General features: G+C 40.6%; 2 protein-coding genes across 3 annotated transcripts in view; one reads left to right on the top strand and one right to left on the bottom strand.

Moving 5' to 3' along the window:
- Window positions 1-355: 355 nt before the first annotated feature.
- Window positions 356-23003, top strand: nat8l (N-acetyltransferase 8-like). 2 transcript variants are annotated; one of them, XM_031289883.2, is made up of 3 exons: window positions 368-972; window positions 2333-2497; window positions 15009-23003. In XM_031289883.2, the coding sequence occupies exons 1-3, from the start codon at window positions 669-671 to the stop codon at window positions 15374-15376; spliced, it is 837 nt and encodes a 278-aa protein (XP_031145743.1). In that variant the 5' UTR covers window positions 368-668; the 3' UTR covers window positions 15377-23003. The 2 variants fall into 2 exon arrangements, with proteins under 2 accessions (XP_031145744.1, XP_031145743.1); XM_031289884.2 differs by lacking the exon at window positions 2333-2497 and having other exon boundaries at window positions 356-972.
- The window catches only part of poln (polymerase (DNA directed) nu), a 60678-nt gene continuing 56221 nt past the window's right edge, over window positions 21381-25837 (bottom strand). The window contains exon 28 of the mRNA XM_031289879.2: window positions 21381-25476. Within this exon, the coding sequence (XP_031145739.2) occupies window positions 25384-25476 (93 nt within the window). The 3' untranslated portion in view covers window positions 21381-25383. The remainder of the gene's footprint in view (window positions 25477-25837) is intronic.

Below are 25837 nucleotides of genomic sequence, written 5' to 3'. Positions count from 1 at the left end.
CTGCGCAACAACGGAGATGTCCATCGTTGTGATGTATCTCTGGCAAAATCGAACTATTTCACCTCATAGGTATTGTAAACCTACATTATAAATTGTTATAAGCTACAATTAAAAAATATATATAAACAAATGATTAACAGCGAGAGCATTTCCTAAGCTGCTGTCGCCTTGTTACTATTATGCCTTTGTGCTGCGTATCGCAGTGTGGGGATCCTCCTCACTGAAACACATTATAAAGACAAGCCTTTTCAGAAACAACCTCTCTACGCAATCTCGCCATCACACCCACTTCTCATGGGCCCACATCCTCAAAATAGGCTACACACGCCGCCGGCACACATAAGCCTGTTCAGATGCAGAGAGCGACTGTGTGTCTCTCCCTCCTCCCTCGTCCATCAGCATATAACGGCGCAACGCTTCCACCAATCTGTGCAGCGAGAGGACCACCCCAACCCCTGAACCTGAATCTACCCGCCCTGCCTGCTTATAAATACTGCTTGAATAACACCGGCAAGTCGTCAGAAACGCTCAGGGTTGCAGCAGAACACCCCCCTTCGTCTTATCCCCTTCATCGTTTCTCTGTTTTTTAAGAAAATCTCATACATCATCCATTTCACTCTCATTCTTCTCCCTTTTTCCGAACTGTAGTTGTTGTTGCGGCCAGTTGCATGCATTTTTCGTCTCCCAAAATGGTTTGCGAGACTAAAATTGTTGCGGATGAACACGATGCTATACCTGGGACCAAAAAAGAGTCGATCATGTGGAGCTCTCCTCCGTCCAGCGCGGCTCTGAACCCCTCCGAGGTAACGGATGTGAGAAAAGATGCGGTTTTTATCCGCGAGTTCGAGTGCGGGGATCAAGAGGAGGTGCGGCGCATCTTTTATGAGGGCATTATGGAGAGGATACCCAATACGGCGTTTAGGGGGCTCAGGCAGCAGCCCAAGACTCAGTTTTTATATGCTCTTCTGACAGGTAAGTACCCCCATTACCTTGCAATATGCACTCTACACTGGTTTATTTATTCCCATGTCAGCTTTCAGACCCACTTTTCTAACACTATAGAAACTTCAACATATTATGCTACCTCACATTAATTATGTAGCATATATGACTTATTTCTTAGCTCACATCACATTGGGTAACATCTCTGTTGCGCCTTCGTTGGATGTTTGCATCCTAATGTGATTTATTTGAGGAAAGTGTCTTACTGTACATCTCACACATAGCTTATCTAACGTCCAGTAACGTACAGTTAAGTTGAAATCTGTTACAGCACCAGTGTGCCAACGCGGCTCTTTCCGCCGGCACACACCGGCATCATGTTGCTCATCATGCAACAAAAGGCATGGCCAGGCGCATGGTGCACGTGTATAACTGGTGGGCCTGCTGATGATGTGATGACATTCCGGTGCCGTGAATGAATGAGTGAATGAAATTGAGGATTGGCCCACGGGGTGCGCGCACGTACCCGAAAAGCACTCCCCACGCACCCCAACACACACATTAATATCCCCCGCGGCTCGCACACGCTCCGCCTCTGCACAGCAGCCTCTGCGCCAGTCATGCTCTGATGTCGTTTGGCTTTTGTTGATGTTGCCGGTGCAGAAAGCCTCATGTATCGTGACCGGTGCCGTTACGCACGTAAAATAACTAATTGTTAAATACTCAAAATATTTTGACATGAACAAAAAACTTACTGTGTTAGTTTGGCGTTACTTAGACTGCACGGGACAAACATGATGGTCCTGCCTGTAAAATCCCACAAACTAATTCTATTTCAGTACGGTCTCAATGAGTCATTGTTAGCTAAAATTCTCCATCAAGTCACTACCCTCTATATTTCCGCGCTGATGTTTGACACCACGCTGGGGTGCAGTGGAGTAAACTAACTAGTTATTGCATGCCACGCAACATGCTATGCAGCATCCAGCCTGCTTGTTTGTTTCACTGTGCGCCCCCCAGCGTTACATCCGACTAATTACTTCAGTATGGACTGAACTGGTTTGATGAATTCAATACTAACATGTACTCTCTACTCTAAGTTTTAGCCTGTCAGATGTTGTGCTTCTGCAGCTATACTGATGTGCCTTACTTTACAGTTTGATGAAAGTTACTGTGTGAAACTAATCCTAATCTCTCTTTATGAAAATGTTCATGTTGTATCATTATAACAGAATTTGATGCAACTGTTCCACTTTATTGATGTTAACGAATGTCATATTGCTTCTGTTCTTTTATGTTTGTGTCTGTGTGGGGTCAAATTCCGCCAAAATCAAACATGTGATTCTCTTTTCTGACAGGTTTCGTTTATTTTTCTTCCATTTCTCCATAGTAATGTGCTATTTCGTGACCAATTCCGTCACGCTGACCTGCTGTGCACCCCTCATTCTCATGGGTGCGCGCTACTACTACAGCAGGAAAGTTATCCACGGTTATCTGGACTGTGCTCTGCACACGGACATGGCTGACATAGAGGCTTATTACATGAAACCCACAGGTAAGACGAGGGAGAAATGTCACTGACTCATTGTAGTGTGACTAATGAAATACATACACATTGTCTGGTTTGTCAGTCGGCAATGCTCCACCACCAGTGTTGATTTAAAAAAGAAGAAGAAAAAGGATAAAGATAAGGTATAAAAAAACCCTCTACTTTAAAAAGTAAGGGCCTGTAACTTTGCTGCAGCTGGAAGGATAAAAGACAAAACCCCTTAACAACTACATGAAAGGCAGTGAACCTACACATGAAATTGTTAAACTAGCTTGGTCTAGAGTCTTTATGCAATCCAGAGGCAACTCATCAAATATGCAGCTCCTTTCTCTGCTTTCCTTCTCCTCCACCCCTCCTCCCTGTTTCTTTCTCCACTCCTTCCCCCACTTGCTTCCTCTCTGAGCTCCACTTGTCCACGGGCAGGGAGGAGAGGTTACATTACAGCGCTATTGATCGCACTGAGGAAACTGCTGATACACTTTCTGCAGTATGCTCGGTGTCGGCAAGGCCCATTTCCTCCACTAAAGCTTCTAATTTGAAAAATCAATCATCTCAAACTATTCATTCTCTCCAGGAGTCAAGTTTTGGGTGTGAGCGATAGCCAGCCACAAACATGACACACTGCCCTGTAACTTCTTGGACACTTTTATTCCCTGTTAACCCAAACCACGTGGCCAATATAAAAAGCAGGTGTTGGTTAAGCCGTTCAATTGCCCCCCATTGTCACTTTCTCTCCGACATTGTGCCCTCTGGCCTGGTAATCCACTGCATACACAATTGCAATTTAGCATTCCCATTATTGGTGCAGGGCCGAGATGGTTTAGAGGGGGTCAGGCACCACTGCTCTTGGACAATGCTAATGATTATATCCGTGCAAACTGAATGGGCCCAGGGGGATGAACACCTGGGCACCAACATGCAGTGCTGATGGCGAGGCACCTCTCACGTCACTGTCATTTGGTGTGTGTTGTTATTCGTGAAGTGTGTGGCACGTAACACGTAGGAGTCTGTGATTATCTACAGAATACAACTCTGAAAGGCCCTGAAAACATATTTTCTTGAACACACTTTTTTTTTAACCAAAATTGGAAGTGTGCTTATTTTACATTAGAGATTTAAATTTTTTTCTCTGTGCTCTTCTCGCTAGTTTAAGGTGGGCGGGGCTCAGTTGGAAAGAGGTGATGTCATGTACTTCCATGCACCAATCAGAATGTAGCAACATTTTCATCAAAATCTGATGACTGGTTGGTAACTAAATCAATCAAACCAGACTTAGCTGAGTTTTTTACCTCCCCCCAAAAAAAAAACATTAACTTTGTTTTTTTGCTTATTTGTCATGAATATTTAATCTAGAAAGAAAAACATATTTGAAACCAAGCTTTCAGGGTCTTTAAGCTTGTAATTTGGAGGATAATCATGGTCTCTCCAAAATGAACCAGGAAATCCTTTTGTCATCTATTAGCTTGCTAGCAATAGAAAAAGAAAAAGACAGATTTAAAGAAAATGTCTATCAGTGATATACCTGAGCGAGGGGATGAAAATCAGTCTCATAAATTGATATTGTACTTCAGATATATACATTGTAGAACAGATATTAAGGGCTACTCAACAACCAAAAAACTGTGAACACTGTGATTTGGCTCTGCAAACTAGTTTACATTACTTCACGGAGCTAGGGTTAGAACTGAATCTTCCAAGCCGCAGTGAAACAGTATATGCTATGAGCAAACAGTGTTTGCTCATCTGTCAGGCAACAGCTCAGATCCCAGCATCCACAATGAACACTGGGTAGGCGTACTGTAGGAATGAGTGAAACAAGTTGGAAATAGACTTAAAATTGAAAGAAATTATCTCTGCAATTCTAGACATATTGAGGACAAAATGTTTTTTCAGTAAATACGGGTAACAGTGACAGTTTGTGTATGAAGGCAACATAAGGATGGTGCGTAAGATGTTTATATCCAATGTGTGGTAACACTTTACTTGAAGGTATCGACATAATCGTGACATGACACTGTCACAACTATGACATGACACTGTCATGAAAGTGTCATAAATGTTATAAACAAGTCATAAACATTTATGACTTCTGTCATTAAGTGTCATTCGGTTTTTGTCATGACAAGTTGACATTGTTTGGGTTGACATTGTTAAACAGGATGACATTATGTCAAGTTGCCATTACAAAGACATCCCAAACACATTTAATGTCAACTTGTCATGACCAAAACAACTTCTGGTAATGTCACTTTGATTAATGTCAAGTTGTCATAATCAAGACAACCCAAACAATGTCAACTTGTCATGACAAAAACCGAATGACACTTAATGACAGAAGTCATAAACGTTTATGACTTGTTTATAACGTTTATGACACGTTCATGACAATGTCATGTCATAGTTATGACAGTGTCATGTCACGATTATGTCGATACCTTCAAGTAAAGTGTTACCGAATGTGTTTGTGTGTCTCTTTAGGTGCATGAAAACTTGTGGGGTGTTTAATAACAGAGATGTCTTGGTGTGGTGGATGATAAATCGGAGCATCACAGAATATGAATGATGTATTGCTGAAACCAGGGTTAAAAATAAGCACCAGCCACCAGCCAAATTCTGGTAAAATATGCAAGTGGCTGGTAGATTTGCTTCACTCACCAGCCAATAAAACAATGGTAATCTATTGTGTGGCTGGTAAAAGTTGAACATTCACTAGCCATTTGGCTCGTGGACAAAAAAGTTAATTTTGAACCCTGCCTGTAACCTAGCAGTTAATCAACTTAAAGGAGAAACCGTATTGAAATGCAGAGAGATTTAATGGCAGGGAGAAAAAGGGGATACTTGTAGCATTCCCTCAGTTACCCACTCTTACATTTTTGGACGATTAAGCAAAATGCGACGACTAACTGATCTGACTGGAGCCACGTATTCCTGTACACATTGAATGACTACACCAATCAATACGCTTATCTCCTATGTGTGTGTTGTGATCACTTACTCTGCTGCCAGCTGTCACCTCTTTAACATGCCACATAAAATGTGTGTGTGTGTGTGTGTGTGTGTGTGTGTGTGGACAGAGAGGCTGTAAAGCAAATTGAAGTAACAATGGCTGGGAGTATAAATGTATATGGCTGTACAAAAAAAGATAAAAGTGTGTTTCCTTAACAAAAAGGAGGCACTGATATGGTTATATACACATATTGAACTGAATTATCAAAGCTCAGTTTGAAATAAAATAGATACATTTGAAATTGAGATTTGGTACAACTCTTAATTGCTTAAAGTCCATTATTCGAATTCAACAGTTCAATAAGAGTTTGACAAATTGAAACTGATGCTGGCACAAACCTTTTTGTACCCTCTGACTCCTCCTTCCATCCATCTTTCTCTGTCCTTCCTTGGACGCGATAAACCAATAATGACTCAATCTGGCAGTCAACATGTACACCACTGGTGCGTTAACAACTACAGGGCATTTGCTGAAAGAAAATGTAAATGAAGATAAAATACTTTTCAACTGAAAGTATTTTTCTCACAGAAAACTAAAGCAAAACGTCATTGGACTTATTTATCTCTACGCCTTTATCCCTGATTCCTTGTACTACTTTCAGATAATCTCTTTGCACTTCTTCAGACAAGACTTGCAAGTCCCCACAAACAAGAAAATCAGATTTTTACATGTCAAGGGCTACAAAGCTAACATTATTTTTTTAAGTCTTCCAAAACTTTAGTAAGCAGCTAAAATATTTAATTCTACAACTGGTAATGACACTTTTCAGGCAACAGAAACAAACACCATCTTTGTTAATGCGATTGCTTATGGCACCTTATGCACCAGTGTTTCTCACTTTATCACAGCACTGGTTCATGTCACCACCTATCTCCTCAAATAGTGTCCACGCGTTTTTTTGTACCTCTCATACGAAATGAATGTTGGAGTTACAGCTATCATTACTACGACTTTGCATTACTTAATCCCACAGGGCCAGGACACCAAAAGTGGTTATATTTTAAATAGCTTTTGTGAAAAGGGAAACCAACTGTAAATACAGAAAGAAAGAGGTTTCCCCTCATGTTCAAGCAGTAGGCAGACAAGATACCCCATCCCTTGCACTATTGAGTTGCTCAATCACTATAGGTTACTCTGAAGCAGCTTAAAAAGTGAATGTAATATAATGAGGGCGACACTAGACACTGAGCCAAATCCTCCCTGGCTGAAAGTCTTACCCACTCAGTAATACTGGCTGTTTAATGAGGCGTCATGACCACTGCACATGCCAGTCAGTCTCATTATGGCTCTACAGTATGTGTATGTGTGTGTGTGTGTGTGTGTGTGTGTGTGTGTGTGTGTGTGTGTATGTGTGTGTGTTGAGCTTCCTCCACCGGTACCTGTGCTTATTTTAGCTCTGAACGACGAGAGTGAAAGAGAGAGGAAAAATGTGTAAGGTGGGAAAGACATGAGCACTAGATAGAAAATAGGGGCATCCGGGGGAGGGGTTTGTTCCTCAACTAAATTTGATATGATATATTTTGTGTGTGTGTGTATGTGTGAGAAAAAAAGATAAAAACTTTGCTGGTAAGCACACAGACAAAGGGATCTCCTGGGTATATTTCTGACTCCTCAGCACCTTTTGATTAATGAGGCATCTTCTTTCTATCCTCTCCTCTCTTATCCATCTCTCTGGTTGCAGTTCAGCCTTTCTGTCTCCCACCTGTATCGCAGCTCTTCCTCCTCTTCCTCTGTAGTTCATCTATGCTGAAAGTGCAGAGGAGGTGCTGCAGTGGCCAACTGGGTTATCCATCATCCTGGCACAGAGGAAGTGATGTTTCCTCCCAGCCATTAGTCTCTTTCAAAAACTGAAAAAAAAATTAAAAGAAATACAGAAAAATGTAATTTACTATTCATTCATTCATTCATCAGTGGCAGCGGACAATTAAGTTACTACTACACTACTTATTGTTACGCTGTAGTTACAAAAGTTAAATGAACTTAGATATTATTGTACACATTCACAATGTAACAACAGTTACATTCACAAAAAATAGAATTAAGTGCTGAAACAATTAGTCAAAGAAAATCAATCATTTAAATATTTTTCCAGAAAAAAAAAACTAATAACAATTAATCATAAAACAATCAACAGTGACAATAAGTTGCAGCCCTAGTAAAATGACAATATTAGAGAAATTCTTTGACGTTTTGGGAAGTATGCTTTTCTTTTTCGGACGTAGAGTTAAATGAGAAGCTGGATCCCACTGTTATGTTTGCACGCTAAATACTCAGCTAAAGCCAGCAGCCTGGTTAGCTTAGCATTAAGACTGGAAACAGGGGGAAACAGTTAGCCTGACTCTCTCTAACTCAGAATAAAATGTACCATCCAGAGACACATCAATTCCCTGATAGTTGATTTACATCTAAATCACATAATTATTTTAAAATTATTTTTTCTAGCCTGTCACGTTAGCCATGTTGTTACGTCACTGGCCGACTCTGCTGTTCCCATCCTTGACATACTGAGAAATTGGGAGAACTCATCAGTCCATTACTTTATATGCTGCAAGTACATGAACATGTGTATCTGTCGTCTATTCAGCGTTTTGAGATAGTGGAGCCAATCATTAATAATGCATTGCAGTCTCACTACCCTCGGCCTTTATTTCACATTCTGCTTAAATCAATATTGAACAAAGACACTCATTGGAATGAGTAGATGACGTGTCAACAGCTTGCAACATTTTGGATTTTCTCACTACCTTGACTCTCTGGTGACCAATCACAACGCTTGATCGCTACTGATAAGCAATAGACCTCAACAGTCCCGCACACAGCTGGTTCCGGAAGTAAGACTGCCATTGATTTTCTCCATAAGGATTTAGATAATCATTCATAATGTCCAAACCATCTGAGGTAGACTCACCACGAGGTTGTTAAACAAAAGTTTCTGCTCCTGTAGAAGTAGTTCGACTGCTCATGACTGTTTTCCAAGATGGCGGCCGAATGTAAACACGAACGCTACTGTCTTTATAATCTATCTTTGTAATAAACTGTCTGTACACTTACAGAGTTCTCAATACTTCGGTTTGCATGTAGGGACCCTCATTATGATACCGTTTAAGTGTGGTGCTATTTTGAGCCTTGTTAGTGGTAGAAAATAGTGATTTACCCTATGCCTAAAAGCTAGAGACACATTCGATTAGCATGAAAACATGTCCCAGAGAACGTTCAACTAGGTACACGTATGTTATTAACCCCTAGATTCATTTTATGCCAGAATTGTCCTTTAAGCATTTTTTCTTAAAATGGAAAGTTGTACATTAAAATAAGAAGATGAAGATATACAGTACCAAGACACAAAACATGTTGTCAAAATTGATTGTTAGGATAAAAAATGATGCTTTAACATAGTCTGATATTGCACCACATGTATACAAGATAGAAATATCAACACTAGCAGCAATGCCTACTCGCCATTTAACACCTGGCAGGGTCAGATAAATCATGCAGTGATGCAACAGTTTCGATTCAGAGCCACTACTGAAAGATAAATCTTGAGTGTGCCCTGCAACAATGACACATATGCAGAAACATATTAATGCATAAAAATAACCACACATTCACTGTTTAATTATTAGAACACAAAGCAAATAGACACAAAACACAGGATAGAGTCAAGCCACTTATAAGCTTTTGTCAGGGCTTACACCCACAGTGCTCAGGACAGACAAGTGAACAACAGCACAGTATGGCTGCGTCTAGACTGAATGCTTATCGAATGAATTATCCCTCCCTTCCTGAAGGAAAAGAGAATAATCTTGTTAGACACCATAAAAACTATTCCTGTGTGTGTGCAAGCGTGTGATTTTTCGTTTTTTATACATGGTTAATATCACATCAGCCAGTACTTAAAGTGCCCATATTATGAAAAAATCACTTTTTCTGGGATTTGGGGTGTTATGTTGTGTCTCTGGTGCTTCCACACACATACAAACTTTGAAAAAAATCCATCCATGCTGTTTAGAGTGAGATACGTTTCTGAATGTGTACTGCCTTCAGTCTCTGGGTGAGCTGTTCAAAATCGGCACGGCTTGTGACGTCACAAACCGAAACGAGCAGGCTAACCGCAACCATTAGCTCGTAGCGTTAGCATGCTAACGCTAATGCTAACACTAGCATACTAACGCTAGCATGCTACCTCGTTCTCAGTAGCAAAGCACTGCTACAACACACACAAGTTCACCATAATCTACAAAAGAACTACTTACATGTGCGCCCTCATTTAGAAGTCTCCCAGCTAATCCTGCCTTGTAACTGACCGAAGTTGTAGAAACAGCCTTTCTTTTACTGTCTATGGAGCTAGCTAGCTGACATGATCTACATCTGAGCTACTGGGCATGTGCAGTGCAATCAAAGATAGTACAGAAGAAGAAGAAGAAGAAAAGAGGTCTCACTCTGTAGCTAAAACAGAGACCAGGTGAAAAGAGGATCTGCAGCAGTGAGAGAGAGCGGTGCAGTACAACAAAAATATGGTGTTTTTTGAAAATGAAACCATGTAAACCTATTCTGGTACAACCTTAAAATACAATTATGAACCTGAAAATGAGCATAATATGGCTGCTTTAACACTCCCACACACATGCACAGAGGCATATTAATATACTTGTGAAGAAGTTAAAGAAATTAGATCTGTCACATTAAGAATATAGTAATCAGATTTTTGCTTGTATGAGAATCGTTATGAATGATTTCCAGAGCTCTTTCTCTCTCTCTTGCCTTCACTCTCGGCCTGTCTTGAGATCATCTGTATTCTTCAGGTCCCCTCCCCCTTCTGTAATAATGGTAGATTTTATGTCCTCCCTCCCCCCGTCGTGTTTGTATGCCAAAGCAGCAATAATGGATCCTTTCAGGCTCATCGCTATTACTGTTAACATGGATGCCGCGCCTTCCTCCTCCTCTGCTCACTCACTCTTTCTTTCTTTTTCTTTATTGTCCCTCTTTCCTCTGTTTTTCTACTCCTTTATCTGATTTAGAAAGCTTATACAGACCAATACATGAGTGACACATTGTATTAATACTATATTAAGCTCTACTCTAGCAATGTGCTGCTGTGTTGGAGCACAACTAGCATCATTCCCTCTCCAATCAATCTTGTGGCGACATGACAGACTAAACAGCTCCTCCATGACATCCTTGTAGGAGGAGTACTAGGAAAGAGATGGGGGTAGATAAGAAGAAAGATATAAAGAAGAGAGAGTGACTTGATCCAAAGATATCAACCATTCCACAACCTTACAGTAGATTTACAACTTAACTTTACACTTTTTTCCTCAATATTCTCTTTGACGTCTAACTCTTGGCAACTCTCCTATTTCCCTTAACAAGAGACAGACACCCTTTTTGGTAATTTGGTCATAAACCAAAGTATTGGACAAGCAGAAATTTTGAACTGACAATGACTCTACTTGGAAAGTTATTATTGAGACATTTCAATCCAAACCACAAAGTTCAACCTGCTGGTGTCGTTAGAGGAAAGGTCAAGGGGCCACCAAAGTCATTAGGATTCATCTTCTGGGGACCATGAATGCAATCCTTCCTATTATTAATCTGGAACAAAGTGGTGGACCGACTGAATGACATTGCCATCCCCAGAGCCATGCTGCAAGCATGGCTAAAAACCTTAAATTAATCCATTTCATATTCCAGAGAATCACACACAGCTTCACTCATGCAGTTAGGAGTTAAGTGCCTTGCCCAAGAGAGGCTTTACAATGGTTGTTGAGGGAAACAGGAGAGTGTCACTCCTTCACTTTCCTCACATTTTCCAATTAAGTCTTGGGATACCAAATGGTGACCCAATACGCAGCATATGCAACAGTATGCCTCAAAGCACCCCTTATTGTGGATCAAACATGACATTTCAGTTGCAGATCTGCAGATTTGATGAGAGACAGTACCGTGGCTATTAAAAAATGGCAGGTTTGTGCATAATTTCCTGTGTCGCGCTAGTGACCATTTTCTCTGACAATCAGTGGTCTGCAGTGTTTAAACTCCACTCAGCTCACTTGGAACCTCGACCGAGGTGGTACCAAGAAAAGTGTACTATCTATAACGTTTGCTAATGGAAACGTGAGAATAACGGTTCTAATGTGAAATCAACTGAACTGGACTGTTTGGTGGAAATGCACCATAACTTTCTCTCTCTCGCTTTTGTTTTTTGTATTTCTGTGAGTGTCTTTCTCTATCTTCCTATCTCCACAAAGTGCAGTTCCCAGCAGAAATAATAGCTCGCTAAATCCATGCAGTTTAATAGCAGCAGTGTCAGATTCAGCAGATGAGATGCTCCTTGAGCAGTGATGTCAGGTCAATATATCCTGCTTAGATTTCACAAAAAAAAGCAGAGTCAGAGGGGGGAAGAGGGGCTAATAGTGTTAAGTAATACACAGTCTGATAGGCAGACAGGCACATGGGTGGTTGGTGTGCGTGCTTTCCTATGCTGTCCTCATTCCTGGCATAGGCTCAGTTCAGACAGATGGTCAGGAGGGCTTTATGGAAGCATATTCCCCCTCCTATGCCAACACCCACCCATCCACACACATGCACGCACACACAATCATAATAATGCCGGCAGAGTGCGGCAGGAGTTGACACTGCAGATTTATATAATGAAACATCATTCCATAGTATTAGTGAAGGCCACAAGACACTACACAGAACTTTGTAAATCTGAGTCGTACAGACAATCTCTTAAACAGTCATCCATCAAAGCTCCACATAATTACCTTCACACTTTGTCGGCCCCCAAGTGGCAGCAAGAAATGACTGATGCTTTTTGTTTTTAAAGGGTGAAGGACTTTTATTTATTTATTAAACTGCAGAGTGATCTGACATTTCTTTGGAGACAGTGAACGAGACAAAATTCTGGATCAGTTAAGTTTCCTCAGCAGTGTCTCCATACCTGCATCAAAATTTGATTTGGCCAGACAGAGTGACTCTATAAAGTCTCAACTGGGGTAACAAGATGCTCTTATGTGCTGTGATGTTTCCCCTATGAGATTATAGGCTAGTGAGAAGACACTGAAAATCTTAAAATACCCCTACCAGAGGTAGAACAAAGAACAACAATGTTTTTTCATATTCTCTTAGGTTTCGCTTTCGGTTTAGTTAAATGACAGATATTGTGACCCACCCCATAAATAAAAGAAGTGCAAAGTAATGAGTGATGATCCACCTGAACTCAAGTGATTTCATAATGTGAGCTCTGATTGATCCCAAATGTGGTGTGACAGTGGGCAGGGGGTTAACATTAGCGTATTGGTCCTGCCTCTAGCCTGTTAGTGAAACACCGGTTGCAGACAGTCTCCCAGTGATGCCATACCCCTGTCTAGCTATCAGGGTGGGGAGTACTCAGGTTTTCCTGTTGCCGCGGCAACCTACATGACAGTTGTTTGATTTAGTAACGGAAGCCTCCCGATCAGCTTGACACAGGCCTGCAGGGGCATCAAACCTTTCCTAATACACGGGACTCCAGCAGAAGCATGATGTTAATGTCATCGCCTGTTTGAGTGTGTGTATGTGTGTGTTCTTTACGTCATGTGTGTGTACAAGTGAGGGATTCAGCAGGATAAAAGAAAGAGGGGGTTATGTATAAAGGCAAGGTAAGACAGAGTAAAGACACAGAGAGAGAATTAGGTTTCAGAGCTCATGGACAGAGAGACACACATTTTTACTGTCCACAGATCAGCCAGAATAGTCAGATTTACTGTATCTATAACAAACATATGGCATTTTAGTACAGAACTATGTAACCTCTGCAAACACGTGTACATACTGTTGACATTGATAGAGAGGCGGTTTAAACATGGTTACGTAATCAAAAGCAGAATGTTAAGAGGGTAATTTTCCTTGAAAGATTACGATCGTTAAAGGAAATTAAGCAAGGACATGCACCTATGTGCTATGTTCATCTTTTTAAAGTGCCTGATTAAGATTCAAATGGGAATGATTTCAAAACACGTTTCGTCGGTTATTTAACACCCTGTGAACTAGTTATTCTTCCAGGGTAATGTGGGGACTATTAATAACAGAGGGATTTCAAAATGTGTTATTACATTTTCTAGCTCTGAAGCTAAACATAAAAGCTCAGTTCACATTGTTTTTATTATTATAAAAGCTTATTATTATAAGCACTGAAAATGGCATTCAAAGGTAAAAAGGATAATTTACAAACATAATCACTCTGTGTCAAAGTGAACAGCTTAGAAACTGCAGCACAAATATAGATATTAAATTAGATATAAAAAAAATGGGTTATATTCAAGCTTTAAGTAGTACTCTGGTGGAGGAGCATTGTCTGCTGATGTTTCTATCTGCAGTGGTCTAACCTTGTTTGTCTGTATGAGTGTTATTAGGCTTTTTATCTGTCTGTCTGTCACCAGTGTCTGTTTGAGTGTCTGATATATCAACTCTGGGATACAGCAAGTTCTTATAGCTCGATGGTGTTTTAAGCCACCAACGTTGCCTTCCAGGCAGCTAACCCTAACCTTAACCCTAAACATAACCATTGCCGCGCTGCCTGGAAGGCGACGTTGGGGGCTTAAAACACCAAACACAAAAAAGAAATCTTATACAGTGTGAGCTTTCCTGTCTATGCAGCTTTTACATGACAATACAGGGTTGTAAAATAAGATTCAATTCCTGCAACACGATCAAGTGAACTTGAAAATGGCAAATATTTTGATCTAATCCCCAAAACCATGTCTGTCTCTGTCCTGTGAGATCAGTGCGTCTGCTCCACTACACTGTGAGCCCTAAGTGACTGCTCGGTCATGCCTTTTTCAGACACTGGTCTCTGCCCTCCTCATTAATTTACTCCCTGCATCCCTTCTTCTATTCTCTCTCCTCTCAGAGCATTGAAGCCATTACGACATGATGCAACATGCTGCTAATGGAAACACAGGATGTTCATTTTGATTTTGGTTCTAAACACTCATTTTACCACCGTTGTCCTTCCAGTTATTCCTTTCATCCATCCATCACAATGTATATTATGTTAAATAAGCTCTGTGTGATTGTGTGCAAACGTTACACTATAGAAAGTATTTGGATTCAATATATCTGTCACAGATTTGGAATGTGGTCTTGAGCTTCACGGTACATTGGTGCAGCTGAGCGTGAGGGTCTCTACCCTTTATTACCTCTACAGAAAACTTATTTTTCATTGATCAAGACTAAAACAACAAGTTTAAAACATTGCAGTAATGACACTGAAGCTTTAGGCCCTGGTCTTTACCTTTATTTCTTAAAAGAATAGTTTGACATTTTGGGAAATATGATAATTTGCTTTCTTGCTGAGAGTTAGATGAGGAGATTGATACCACTGTTAATCTTCTTATCTAACTCTCTGCAACATTTCCCAAAATGTTGAACCATGCCTTTAAGCGTTTGATTTTAAATCTAGCCTTAGCAGCAGCCTGTTCATACAAACATAATTTAATCAAACGTATTGTCTCTTGTTTCTGTCAGGCTCCTGTTTCTGGGTGGCAGTGCTCGACGGACGTGTGGTGGGAATCGTGGCGGCGAAAGGCCGCGAGGATGACAACCGGGTGGAGCTGCGGCGCATGTCGGTGGACTCTCGTTACCGCGGCAAAGGCATCGCAAAGGCACTGGGTCGTCGTGTTCTGGAGTTCGCCGTGCGCAACAACTATGCTGCTGTGGTCCTGGGCACAACGGCTGTCAAGTTGGCTGCTCACAAGCTGTATGAGTCGCTGGGCTTCCGCCGAACGGGCCAGAGCGAGGACTACAGGCTCCCCGGGATGAACCGCTCACCACTGGAGAGGCTCTTCTTCCAGATCCGCTACAGCCGCTACCGCCTGCAGCTCCGTGAGGAGTGAGAGGTGACAGGGAGAGGGAGAGAGAGATGGAGAGGGGGAGATGGCGAAAGAGAGGGACAGAGAGAGAGAGAGAGAGAGAGAGAGAGAGAGAGAGAGAGAGAGAAAGAGAGAGAGAGAGAGAGAGAGAGAGAGAGAGCAACGACCCTTCTTCACCCGAGAGCCCCGACTGCCTCCTCTCCTCTGACAGCTTTTATTTATTTTGTGTCATTAGAGATAACTTCGACTACTTAACACTTCTACTATTTCATCTTTAAAGTCACTAACTTTTTCATTACTTTTATGCTTTTGTTGCTGTTGTTTTTGTATTATACTTTTACATTTTAAATAAGTTTCCTCTATTTTATTAAGCTATTTTTTGTACCTTTACTCCTCCCTTTTCATTTTGGGAGGAAAAAAAAGGCTTTTATAGAAGACATCTAACTGGCACCCCAACTAGGCACCCTCCCCTGCCCCTTTGGTTTTAAGATGATGTGACTCTGATCAATACTCCCATTCATTACTACTCCACAACACCCTCTTTACCCCTCCCCCATTACCTCGAGCCCTCCCTTCCCTCCCACATTCTCCTTATTTCCCCACAGCAAAATTCAACAGACGGGCGTAGATGCAGGAGAGTGCAATGAGACATTTACATTCTGTGTCATTGGGGGTGGACAGAACAATGGATGGGTTGGGAGGGGCAGATATGGCTTCCTCAAGAGCAAACCACACAAAAACTGGTGGGGGAGCTCGTGGTACACACTCTCTTTTAGCTCTTCAATGCAACATTTTGTGTGTGCATTGTGGACATGCATGCTCACACAAAACAAGTAATTTGGCTTTTAGCCAATCTCTCTCAAGACACCATATTGAAGCACAGCAAGAGTGTGTTACCGACCCCCATAGTGAGAGAGAAGGATGACAGGATGGTTACCGGAATATGCACTGTGTATCCTGCGTCCTAGACGGACATGGATAAACACAGTACATCTTCCTCACACGCCCTCCTATTCATTCCTCTTACTGATTATTTTATTTGGATCTCTCCTTACTTCCTATTGTTTTATTAATCATTGCTTTTCTCACTGGAGCTGTGGAGAGGGTCTCTGATTGGTTGAGGTGACAGGAGGATGGAGCTTTCTCGATAACAGATCCCAAGCTACAATATAGCTGCATGTCAGAGCTTGTGTGTGTGTAAGTGTGATTGTTGAGATTATGTGACTGTGTGTGATTTTGATGAGGCTATGGTCATTACACCGTGCCACAACGGTGTATGATGAACAATTTACCTATTTTTATTTTTGCGTGAAGAGACACGCACCTTTCTTGCTATGAGTCCAGTATTATCTAAGTAAACAACTACTTTCTTTGTGTACTTAGCATACATAAATTGTTTACTGAGTGAAGAAAGATACATTCTAACATTTTGAATATGTTTAGTATTTGAATGATAATTAGTAATTTTATAACTTTAAACACATATTACCACATTGTAATATGTAAATTCTACTGTCAAAACTAAGACAATTACAAAGTAGCTGCAGCCTTCACTCCACATACTTAATCCAGGTTATTGGGGAACAACTTGGGTAAGACATGACTACTAGCAATACTTGCAAACCTACAGTACATGACTGAGCACAAACAGCAAATAATTATTTAAACCAACATATTGGCATTAGTATTCCCCCTTCTCCGTGTATTTATATTGTGTATACAGTTGAAAACTCATGTAGTGAACAAAACATCAAAGTATTTCCCATAACACCTCTCTCCATCTCCATCCTCTGACCATACAACCAGCAGTAGATTCAGCCATCCACGACTCTGAGCCTAAGTTATGTCATCATACCATTTGTAAAAAGTAAAATATAAATCAAAATACAACAAAAAAATCACATAAGATGAAAAAAAAAAAAAAAAAAAAATTGAATACAAATGTAATCATCATGAAGTTAATGACCCTCCTTGCCTTGCTGCCCCCCCCCTCCCCCCAAAACTCTCCCTACCACCCATTCATGAATCTGTCTGCAACCCTGGGCTAGACCCCACACCTTCCATCTGAATCCTCCACTGACTTTCCCTATGCCAGGCCCCACCCAATTCCCACCCATCTCTGCATGCGCCTCAGAGCCTTGCTGCACTGCTTTTATTATTCCATTAGAAGCTTGGTGGACGAAACCTAGATCCTGTGCCCCTACTCTGATGTCATCTAGGCAGTGTGACGCTCTGGGACAGGCTGGTGCCAGGTTGCAAGGGTGATGTATGGTTGGGCGAGTATGGGTGTGATTCAGAAGACACAGAAAGTGAGAGAGAAAATGTGTGTGTGTGTGTTCAGAGTTGGTGCAGAGTCACTCACCAACTGCAGCACCGTCTGGATGACATCATGCCTGCCAGCCAACCAACTGTAGAATGCAAAAAGCAATGCAAAGTGTGGCATGCCTCTGTATCCGGTGTGTGTATGGTGCCTGCCCTGGAAAAGTTTCGAAAATAAATCAACTAATTTATATACGGTATATATATATATATATATATAAATATATAAAAGAAAATAAGCTTCTTTTTAAAAATGAAAATATAAAAGAAATGTGTGTTACTTTGTTTGAAAAAAGAAAAGAAAATTGTATTATTTGCATGAAATGTGTCTTTGAATGCAACACTTTTAAGGGAGAAACTCCTAGCACATGGCATACAGTGGAACCATAGATGTGTCTTTTTTTTTAATGGTTTATTTTATTTGAAATGATTAAAATAATTCTCTAGGAGTGAAATTAATACCAGCCACAAGCCAGTGCTCATAAATCTTCCGGATATAGTTGTATCAGTTTCTTAAAGCCTTGCTAAATTTGAAAGCGGCTATTGATATTCAGATTTATCCGTCACTGGCTGGAGGACAAAAAAGTTAGTTTCCTTCCTTGATCACAGTGGGAGTGAGGGCATATGACTGAAATCATCTTAGCTCTTCTTCTATTAAACCAGCTTGTGGTAAAGGTCCCAAACACTTTGCAGAACTAAGAATGATGCAAGAGATAAACATGTTTTCCCCATGCAGTGCACATATTTCATCCACTAAGTCATTTGCCAAGTTTATCATATGCAGATAACGGAAATGCAGGCTGCAGGATAGTGTAATGGTTTTCAGTGACGGTCAAATGTTTAGACTCTGCTCCAGCTGACACAGGCAATAGCTGCTTCTTGTTAAAAGTGTCCTCAAACGCCACACTGACCTTCTATCTGTGTTAGCTAAATGCCTAAAATATACAATACATACCTGATTGGTTTTTGCATCTAACTTTGGATTAAACTTTCCACAATATACTTTTTTAGAATTAGGTATGTACATACATACAGTCGACTTTAGCTATTTAAAGCCGTTGAGATGCTTATGTATGTCAGGTCCCCTTCCCTTCCTTTGTTTAAGCCATGTCTAGAGGAGGTTTAGCTACTGACAAGTTCTTTGTCTTTTAATTAGAGCCAACCGAAGTTTTCTCTATGAAATTCTATAAAGTAAAAGCAAGGCACACATGCACTGAAAACATCAACCAGTATTGTTTTAAAAAAACGCATCAGATGTTTTCATAGAGGAACATGTGGAGGATGCCTCACACCACCTTGATGCATCTGCTTTGAACTTGGTTGTTGCTGGAGAGTCAATAGAGGATCAGACTGTATTTTGTGACATATCTGGAGCAACAGCTACCACTGGCCTTCACACTGTATTTACAAACTTCCTACGAAGCTAAGGAGGAAATTAGGATACAACAGCCAAACTAAAGTATGAACACAAAATATGATATCGCAGTTGTGAAATGTAAGTGCCAGTGGTGCTGAGGCTTTAGATAGAAACAACACAGCAGACACATTTGGAGTGTCAAATAACTTGTTAGTTATCGCTGCCATTGTGTTTAGGTCCTTACTAAATGACTCAACCCATTCTTTATAAGACTTGGGTGAGGTCCGAAGGTTAAGAGTGAGAGGTGGGCTTTGCTGAGGTGGATTGTAAAAAACAAACTGTGGTCTGGATCTTGTGGAAGAATGTGAAGTCTGTCAATTCTGAGCCAATTCTGCTGCTGCCAATCTCAGTTTTTGCCTGCTGAAATGCAAAATACTCCATGTATGTTTTTGGGAGAAACTATTATCCATACTGGTACATATTCAGATCAAAGGTAATATTCAAAAAGCCTTTGCCAAGGCCTTATACACTGGAATCAAACGCTGGAGTTCAAATATCTTGTGGACTGCATGGCTTTAGTTATTTAAGGGGTGACTTTGAATTGTAAAGATGAAGTGCACTGACTATAATGCATTTATTTCAAGTCTGAGCAATGTCTGTTTTCTACTTAATGTGAATAATATGCCCTCTAAAGTCTCACCTCCCATTTAAACCTGGTAACGCATACTTAATGTTAGAATGTAGTAATTAAACTGTATGCAACTTCTACCCAAGTGTACATTTAGTTACAAACCATTCCTCTGAAATGTTCTGCTGATGTACAATCCTACAAACATCCTCACACGTTTTTTATTTGGTTTTCTGTGGTTTGTTTGAGTGCGAGTGTGCTGTCCTATTGGTTGAGGTTTGAGATAGTATGCTGCATAAAGGCCTCTCCTGCTGGTGAAGGCTCTTTTAGTTTTGAGTGCTTTAGAACCCAAAAATGATCATCTGATGCTCTCAGATGGCAGACACAGCGGCACAAGCTGAATTTCAGCAGTTACAAAAAATCAAATCAAAAAAAAAATCCTGGTCACATTAAATTCTGGCCGTTAAAATAATCAAATGGTAAAAATATCAGTATTTGTCACGATCAATATTTAATTTGGTTTATCTACTGGTGAAGGAGCATAGAATTCAAAACTGCACAAATGTACAGATCCTGTGGGTGTGTTGTGTTGATGGTGTGTGTCCATGCTTGACAGCCTTGGGGCCGAACACTCACAGGCATGAATGTAAACTGCTAACATTTAAGGTCTTAGAATTTTTTTTTGTTTTAAATCTTTCCTGGTTGCTTTTTTACTTTATGAATGAGAAGGATACGAGAAAAAAAAGTTGAAAAGCAGCTATTGTTTATTTTATTAAGTGACTAAACCACTACATTAGATTTTAGACATTTAGTGTGATTGTAAATAGCCGTATTTCTGCTTGTTGTTAATGTATTATTTACTGCAACCTGTCATCTTTGCCGGTTTTAACCAATCCTGATGGAGTTAATTTTTGTCTCAGAAGATGGCTGTCACATGGAATGTTCCACCTACTGAGGAGGGCGAGGGGTGAGGGAGGAATGTGCCACATTGGCAGTTAAATAGGGGTATGTGGTGGGACTGCGGAGGAGGTCTGCAGCAACAGAGCTCCATAGCATGGACTCCCTCTCTCTCTCTCTACCTCTGGTGAGGATTTTTGCTCCACTGTGGCGATTACAGAAGGACTTACTCTAGACTGAGGCCACGGGTGCCAAGAACACATAAGCACTTGTAGCACAACTGTGTCTTGTTTTGCTATTAAAGTACAGATAGTTTTGATTTTTTACATTTCCTATGAAGAATATGGATAAAGTTTCTCTTTCTCCTGTATCGACTGTATGTATCATAAGCATATATACAAGACATGATACCATAATGTATAATTTGCATTACGACCCATGGCTAATTTTTGAGGTGGAAATTTGCCAAAGGTGACAGTAATTTCTGCATTTTGTTCCTTATGCGGCTATATATTGTTCAACACAATCCTGTACTTACTTGGTATTATTTGGAGAGAAAAATACCTGCCCACGTGCCATCTAACCAAGCAATAAATACAAACAGAAAACCACAAAATAATGCTTAATATGCATATTATCAACAATGATTTTATTAAAAACATGAAATGCTGCATTGATGTGATATCCCTTACACTGTACCAATTAGTGGCAGTGATGCCATCACATTATTGGCATTGCAACATTACCACTCATTACATCGAAGCCTGAAGGGGTGTTTGATTGTAAAATGTTTCTGTTTTTTGTATTTTTTCTTCACAAAGAGGTGTCAAAGATGTGTTTTTTAAAACTCAAAGTTGAAGTACACAGGTGTACCGCTGCAAATTTGTACAGATGTCAATAGGAAATGACAAGAGGGGGATAATGGATGCTAAAGAATGAGCAGTTCAAGCAGACAGGAAAAAGATGGTGCAGCCCCATTCTGAAAGTGCAATATGCTGTAAGTCTCTTAGCTGAGCTTTTATTTAACCATGAAGACTTTTGACTTAACTTGTACCACTGAGACATGCACTACCACTGAGACATGCACTGCAACTTCACTACCACAACTCTGTCAGTACAAATTGAAAAAGAATCAATTAAAAATCAACTGCAACAATCACAAATCATAAACATGTTTCTCACAAGTGAGTTTCAAAGTCTTTTTTTTATCTGCAAATTAGCTACTGTAAAGTTGTAAAGTATATTTTACTGTAAATAGCATCTGGGGGGTCATTTTTACTCCTTTTGTAAAAGAAACAGTGGATTAAAAATATTTAAAATATATATTTTAAAGATATTTACAGCACTAATAAAGAGATTATACAGTAGTGCAGGTGTCTTCATCTGTATTACCTCAAAACAATCTGACACTGACTGACACTTTCAGGGGCTACAGAGCGAGCCATCTTAGCCTTGGTGTCTCTATCCCAGGCTGATGGGTTCAGACACAGCCTTCCTTGTCCTGCCTGTCTGCTTGAACTCTCAAAACACCAGAGAGAGCCAAGAACACTGCAACAGCAGCAGCTCTGTTAGCTTATAGCACACACCAGCCATGGCCATGAATATCAGTGGCTCTGGACTGAGCTATCTAGCTATAGCAGACTGCTGCAATGCAAGGGGCTCTCTCTGCCCTGGAGCCCTGTCATGGCTGTTGTCTGTTGCCAGGAAACCGACCCACACAAAGCACAGCAGGGGATTGATATGCAGCCACACTGTGGGGAGGCAGTCAGGTCAACAATCTATCTATCTAAAGCAATCTATGATGGAGAAATTGAAGGAGGGATTGATACATAACTGGGTGAGATAGATGGACTTGGGGGGGAAGGGTGTTAAATGGTCTCTGAGGGAACTTTGAAAACCTGGGGTTAGGACAGGGGTGCTTTGGCTACGGTGAGGAATTTGAGAGAAGAGGCCACATGTAAACTAGAGCAGTGAGAAAATAGTGCCAGGGGCCCATAGGGTTAGAGAGGTTACAGGAAGAGAAAGAGAGGAAAAGCAGGGTCAAAATGACAGACAGGTATTGTGTGGGACAAGATTCTACAGTACAGTAATAAGGTTAAGTATGATGTGATGATTTAGCAGATTTAGTGATTCCCAGGGAGACAGTGCTTAAGATGATGAGGCATGTTCGTAGGTTCAACCAGTCTGCCCGACCTCAGTGAGACTGCAGTGACAACCTGGTCTTTATTGGGGTCTATTAGCTTTCAGTTCCCTTTCTGCCATTCCTTTGAAAGACTGCTGTATTACCACACCAGGATTACTATTATTATTGTGATTATTAACCTTTTCTTTTATACTGACAAACACTTGGAACACTGTATAGATGTAAAGATGGGATTCCTGCATTATGACGATTGAAACATGGATGTACATATATTGTATCAATTAAAAATGATGATGCATTAAGCTTTTATATGTTGCAACAGTAGACTGTTTTTTTCCATACTTGCCAAGAGAGCAGAGAAGAGAAGGTTAAAAGGATAGATTATAATTTGAGATAAATATTAGATTTGAAGTGATATAAGTGTCAGCAATCACAGCCGTGAGGATACTTACAAATCTGACGGGTCGCCATGGCAGCTAAGGAGACTCATGCTGTTGCCCTTGACAACTGGAGTCTTCAGAGGGACCCTTGGGCCTTGGCTGCTGTTAATGGCACAGGTCATTAAAGTGAAGGCATATTTTCTTCAAATGAACATAATCATAAGGTCATTCATATCATTAAAGCGAAATGTTTAAGAAATAGAATGGAGGCCAACATACGATGGATCTCCATCATGCATTTTTCTGTTTTTTATTCATAAAAGTAGAAGATAACAGGCATCATGTAATAATTATTCCTCTCCCTAATATGCCTTGCTGCCAGATTATTTTAACTGGTGAAATAAACAAAAATGTTCCAATTGACTATATATAGAATACAACTAAACAGTTGTTTTAATTAGTTTTGTTTTACCTCCATAACTACTTTGAACACCCCTACTCCAAATTTCACTGTGCCTTCTAGAAATTGCACATACCAGTCTCACGCTCCCCTCTGAAAGGGGCGCGGCTGTGAACCCTAAAACCACAGAACAATGAGAGAATAGAGGGCAGATTTCCATAACACTGTCCATTGCTCTGGTTCTGAACTGCTCAAACTGACCTGGTGAGAAAAGCTTTTCTCACAACAGCACATGGAGAATACATTCCTGTCAGTGGGTTCAACAGGCAAAGTGAAGGGCTGTTGCACTGAAAAAGAAAAGAAACTTGAGGAATATAAATACATGACAAGACAGAACGTTGGCAGATCTGCTGGGTATCCCACATGCCACCTTTGTACCAACCTAAAAAGTGACAACTCCTATAATTAGCAGCCAACGTAAGGTGACATTTTAAATAGGTAATGGGGGTTAGGCTTTTTTTTTTTTAATATCACAATGGTGTATGGTTCTGCCTAGACCCATTTTATAGGCTTAAAGGGTCTTAATTGGAAGACGGTATAACAGGGGCCAAAAGAGCCTTGCTGTGGCTGCCAGAGACAAGGAAAGTCGGTCAGTGTGCCTGGAAGCCGGTGATTGTGTGTGAGTGCTTTCATGGTGGCTGCGTAGATTAAAAAAAAAAAGAGTAGGCGCGTGTTTCTTAAGAGTGTGTATGCTTGTGTACGAGCATTCGTGGAATGTGTCTTCTGTGACAGAGGCACCAACAGGACAAAGGCGAGAGTGGGCTAGCGCCAACTGAGTGGATCAAAGATGAGCTGGAGAGAGCGAAGCGCTGGATGCACATGGCTAAGCAAAATTAGATAACCTTTGAATCAGCTGAATGCAACCAACAAAAAGGTGGTTTATTGGAGAAATTGTCCTTGAAAATATCCTGACTTTATGGCATTAAAATATTAGAATATATGCTGAATACAACTGACTTTTTTTTTTTAACTCTCCCTTGCTCTTTGCCCCCCCTAGAATCATCGTCAATTAAGGGTGAAAGGAATATTGACAGGGAACTATGATTTAAAACTCATTTGTAACATTTGTTTAAATTCAAGCTAATTATGCTTGTTCTAGTATTCTACGCTTCTGTTAATAAGAGCATCACCTCTAAAAATGCTCTAAAATGTATTGTGCAAATTAGCTTGAAGAATTGAAGGATTAGTGCCTAGTGTACAAAGAAAAAAACCTGCATGAGAAAATGAAACCGGGTGAGAAAACTCATTGGGTTTAGAATCAAAGCAAGAATTATTCCGCACAAAGCATAAAAACAATAAATACAAGCATGTTTTCTATAGAACACAGTACACCATATTGCAGGTACACAGTAGATCAACGCTACGCCTTTTTACAAAAAATCATACAATACATTTTATGAACCAATAAATATCAAGCACTCTCTCAAATGTGGAGATTCACCTTGGCAACAAGGCAGAGAAAACAGCATTGGTCTTAATAAGAGTGTGAAAACAGAGAGGAGGAAGGAGAAGAGCGATCCAGTCTGTGGCTCCTGCCGTTGCCCCCGGATACGGATGGAGTGAAAGCAAGAACTGGGAGCTGGAAGGAGCTGCAGCTGCCTGGTTACCATAGTAATGTGGATGCAGGACACGTGAAAAGAGCGGGAGAGACAGACTGAGTGGAACAGAAAGACTACAAGAGAAAGAAATGTAACAAGAAATTAAGCAGAGGCAGAAAGATGAGAACACACCAAGAGGGAGAGGGAGCAGAGCAAGAAAATATTGTAAAATGTATTCGATACAGAGGCATGGTGGTAGAAGAAGCAAAAGAGGTGGTGAAAGATAGAAAGCGCAAAAAGAGGAAGGACTTAAAGAGAAGGAGAGGGAGACATTGGAGGGATGTTAAGCTCAGACATGGATCCCCAAGACTTGCCACTGGAGACTGCCACCTTCAGGGGGACCTGGAAAAAAAACACACACACACACACACACACACACACACACACACACACACACACACACACACACACACACACACACAGAGTAAAAGAGAAAGGTGTCAGTGTACATGTGTACATGTCATGCCCTGTGGCTTGTTGTCTGTATTTCAATAGTCAGTAGTCCACTGAGTAAATATTTGTTTTATTGAAAAAGCAGTAAGGATGATTTCTGAGTCTTAAAATTAAAAAAAGTGTGGGTTGATGGGTAAAATATCTGCATAATATCATGCACTGTACTTAAGAAGTATGAGTTTCAACCACAACACGTGCAAGTAAAAGCAAAGACTTTGAATAGGCCATGTGCCTATTTCTTGGACCAAGT

This window comes from Sander lucioperca, chromosome 17 (assembly GCF_008315115.2).
Source record: "Sander lucioperca isolate FBNREF2018 chromosome 17, SLUC_FBN_1.2, whole genome shotgun sequence".
NCBI classification, from domain to species: Eukaryota; Metazoa; Chordata; class Actinopteri; order Perciformes; family Percidae; genus Sander; species Sander lucioperca.
The sequence above is the reverse complement of the archived record's forward strand: the minus strand, read 5'-3'. Positions and strand labels throughout refer to the sequence as shown.

Excerpts from the sequence above, each read along its gene's own strand:
- nat8l (XM_031289883.2), top strand. The coding sequence starts at position 669 with ATGCATTTTTCGTCTCCCAAAATGGTTTGCGAGACTAAAATTGTTGCG. Across the intron at positions 973-2,332 it reads TTTATATGCTCTTCTGACAG|TAATGTGCTATTTCGTGACC; the intron begins GTAAGTACCCCC and ends ATTTCTCCATAG. Across the intron at positions 2,498-15,008 it reads TTATTACATGAAACCCACAG|GCTCCTGTTTCTGGGTGGCA; the intron begins GTAAGACGAGGG and ends TGTTTCTGTCAG.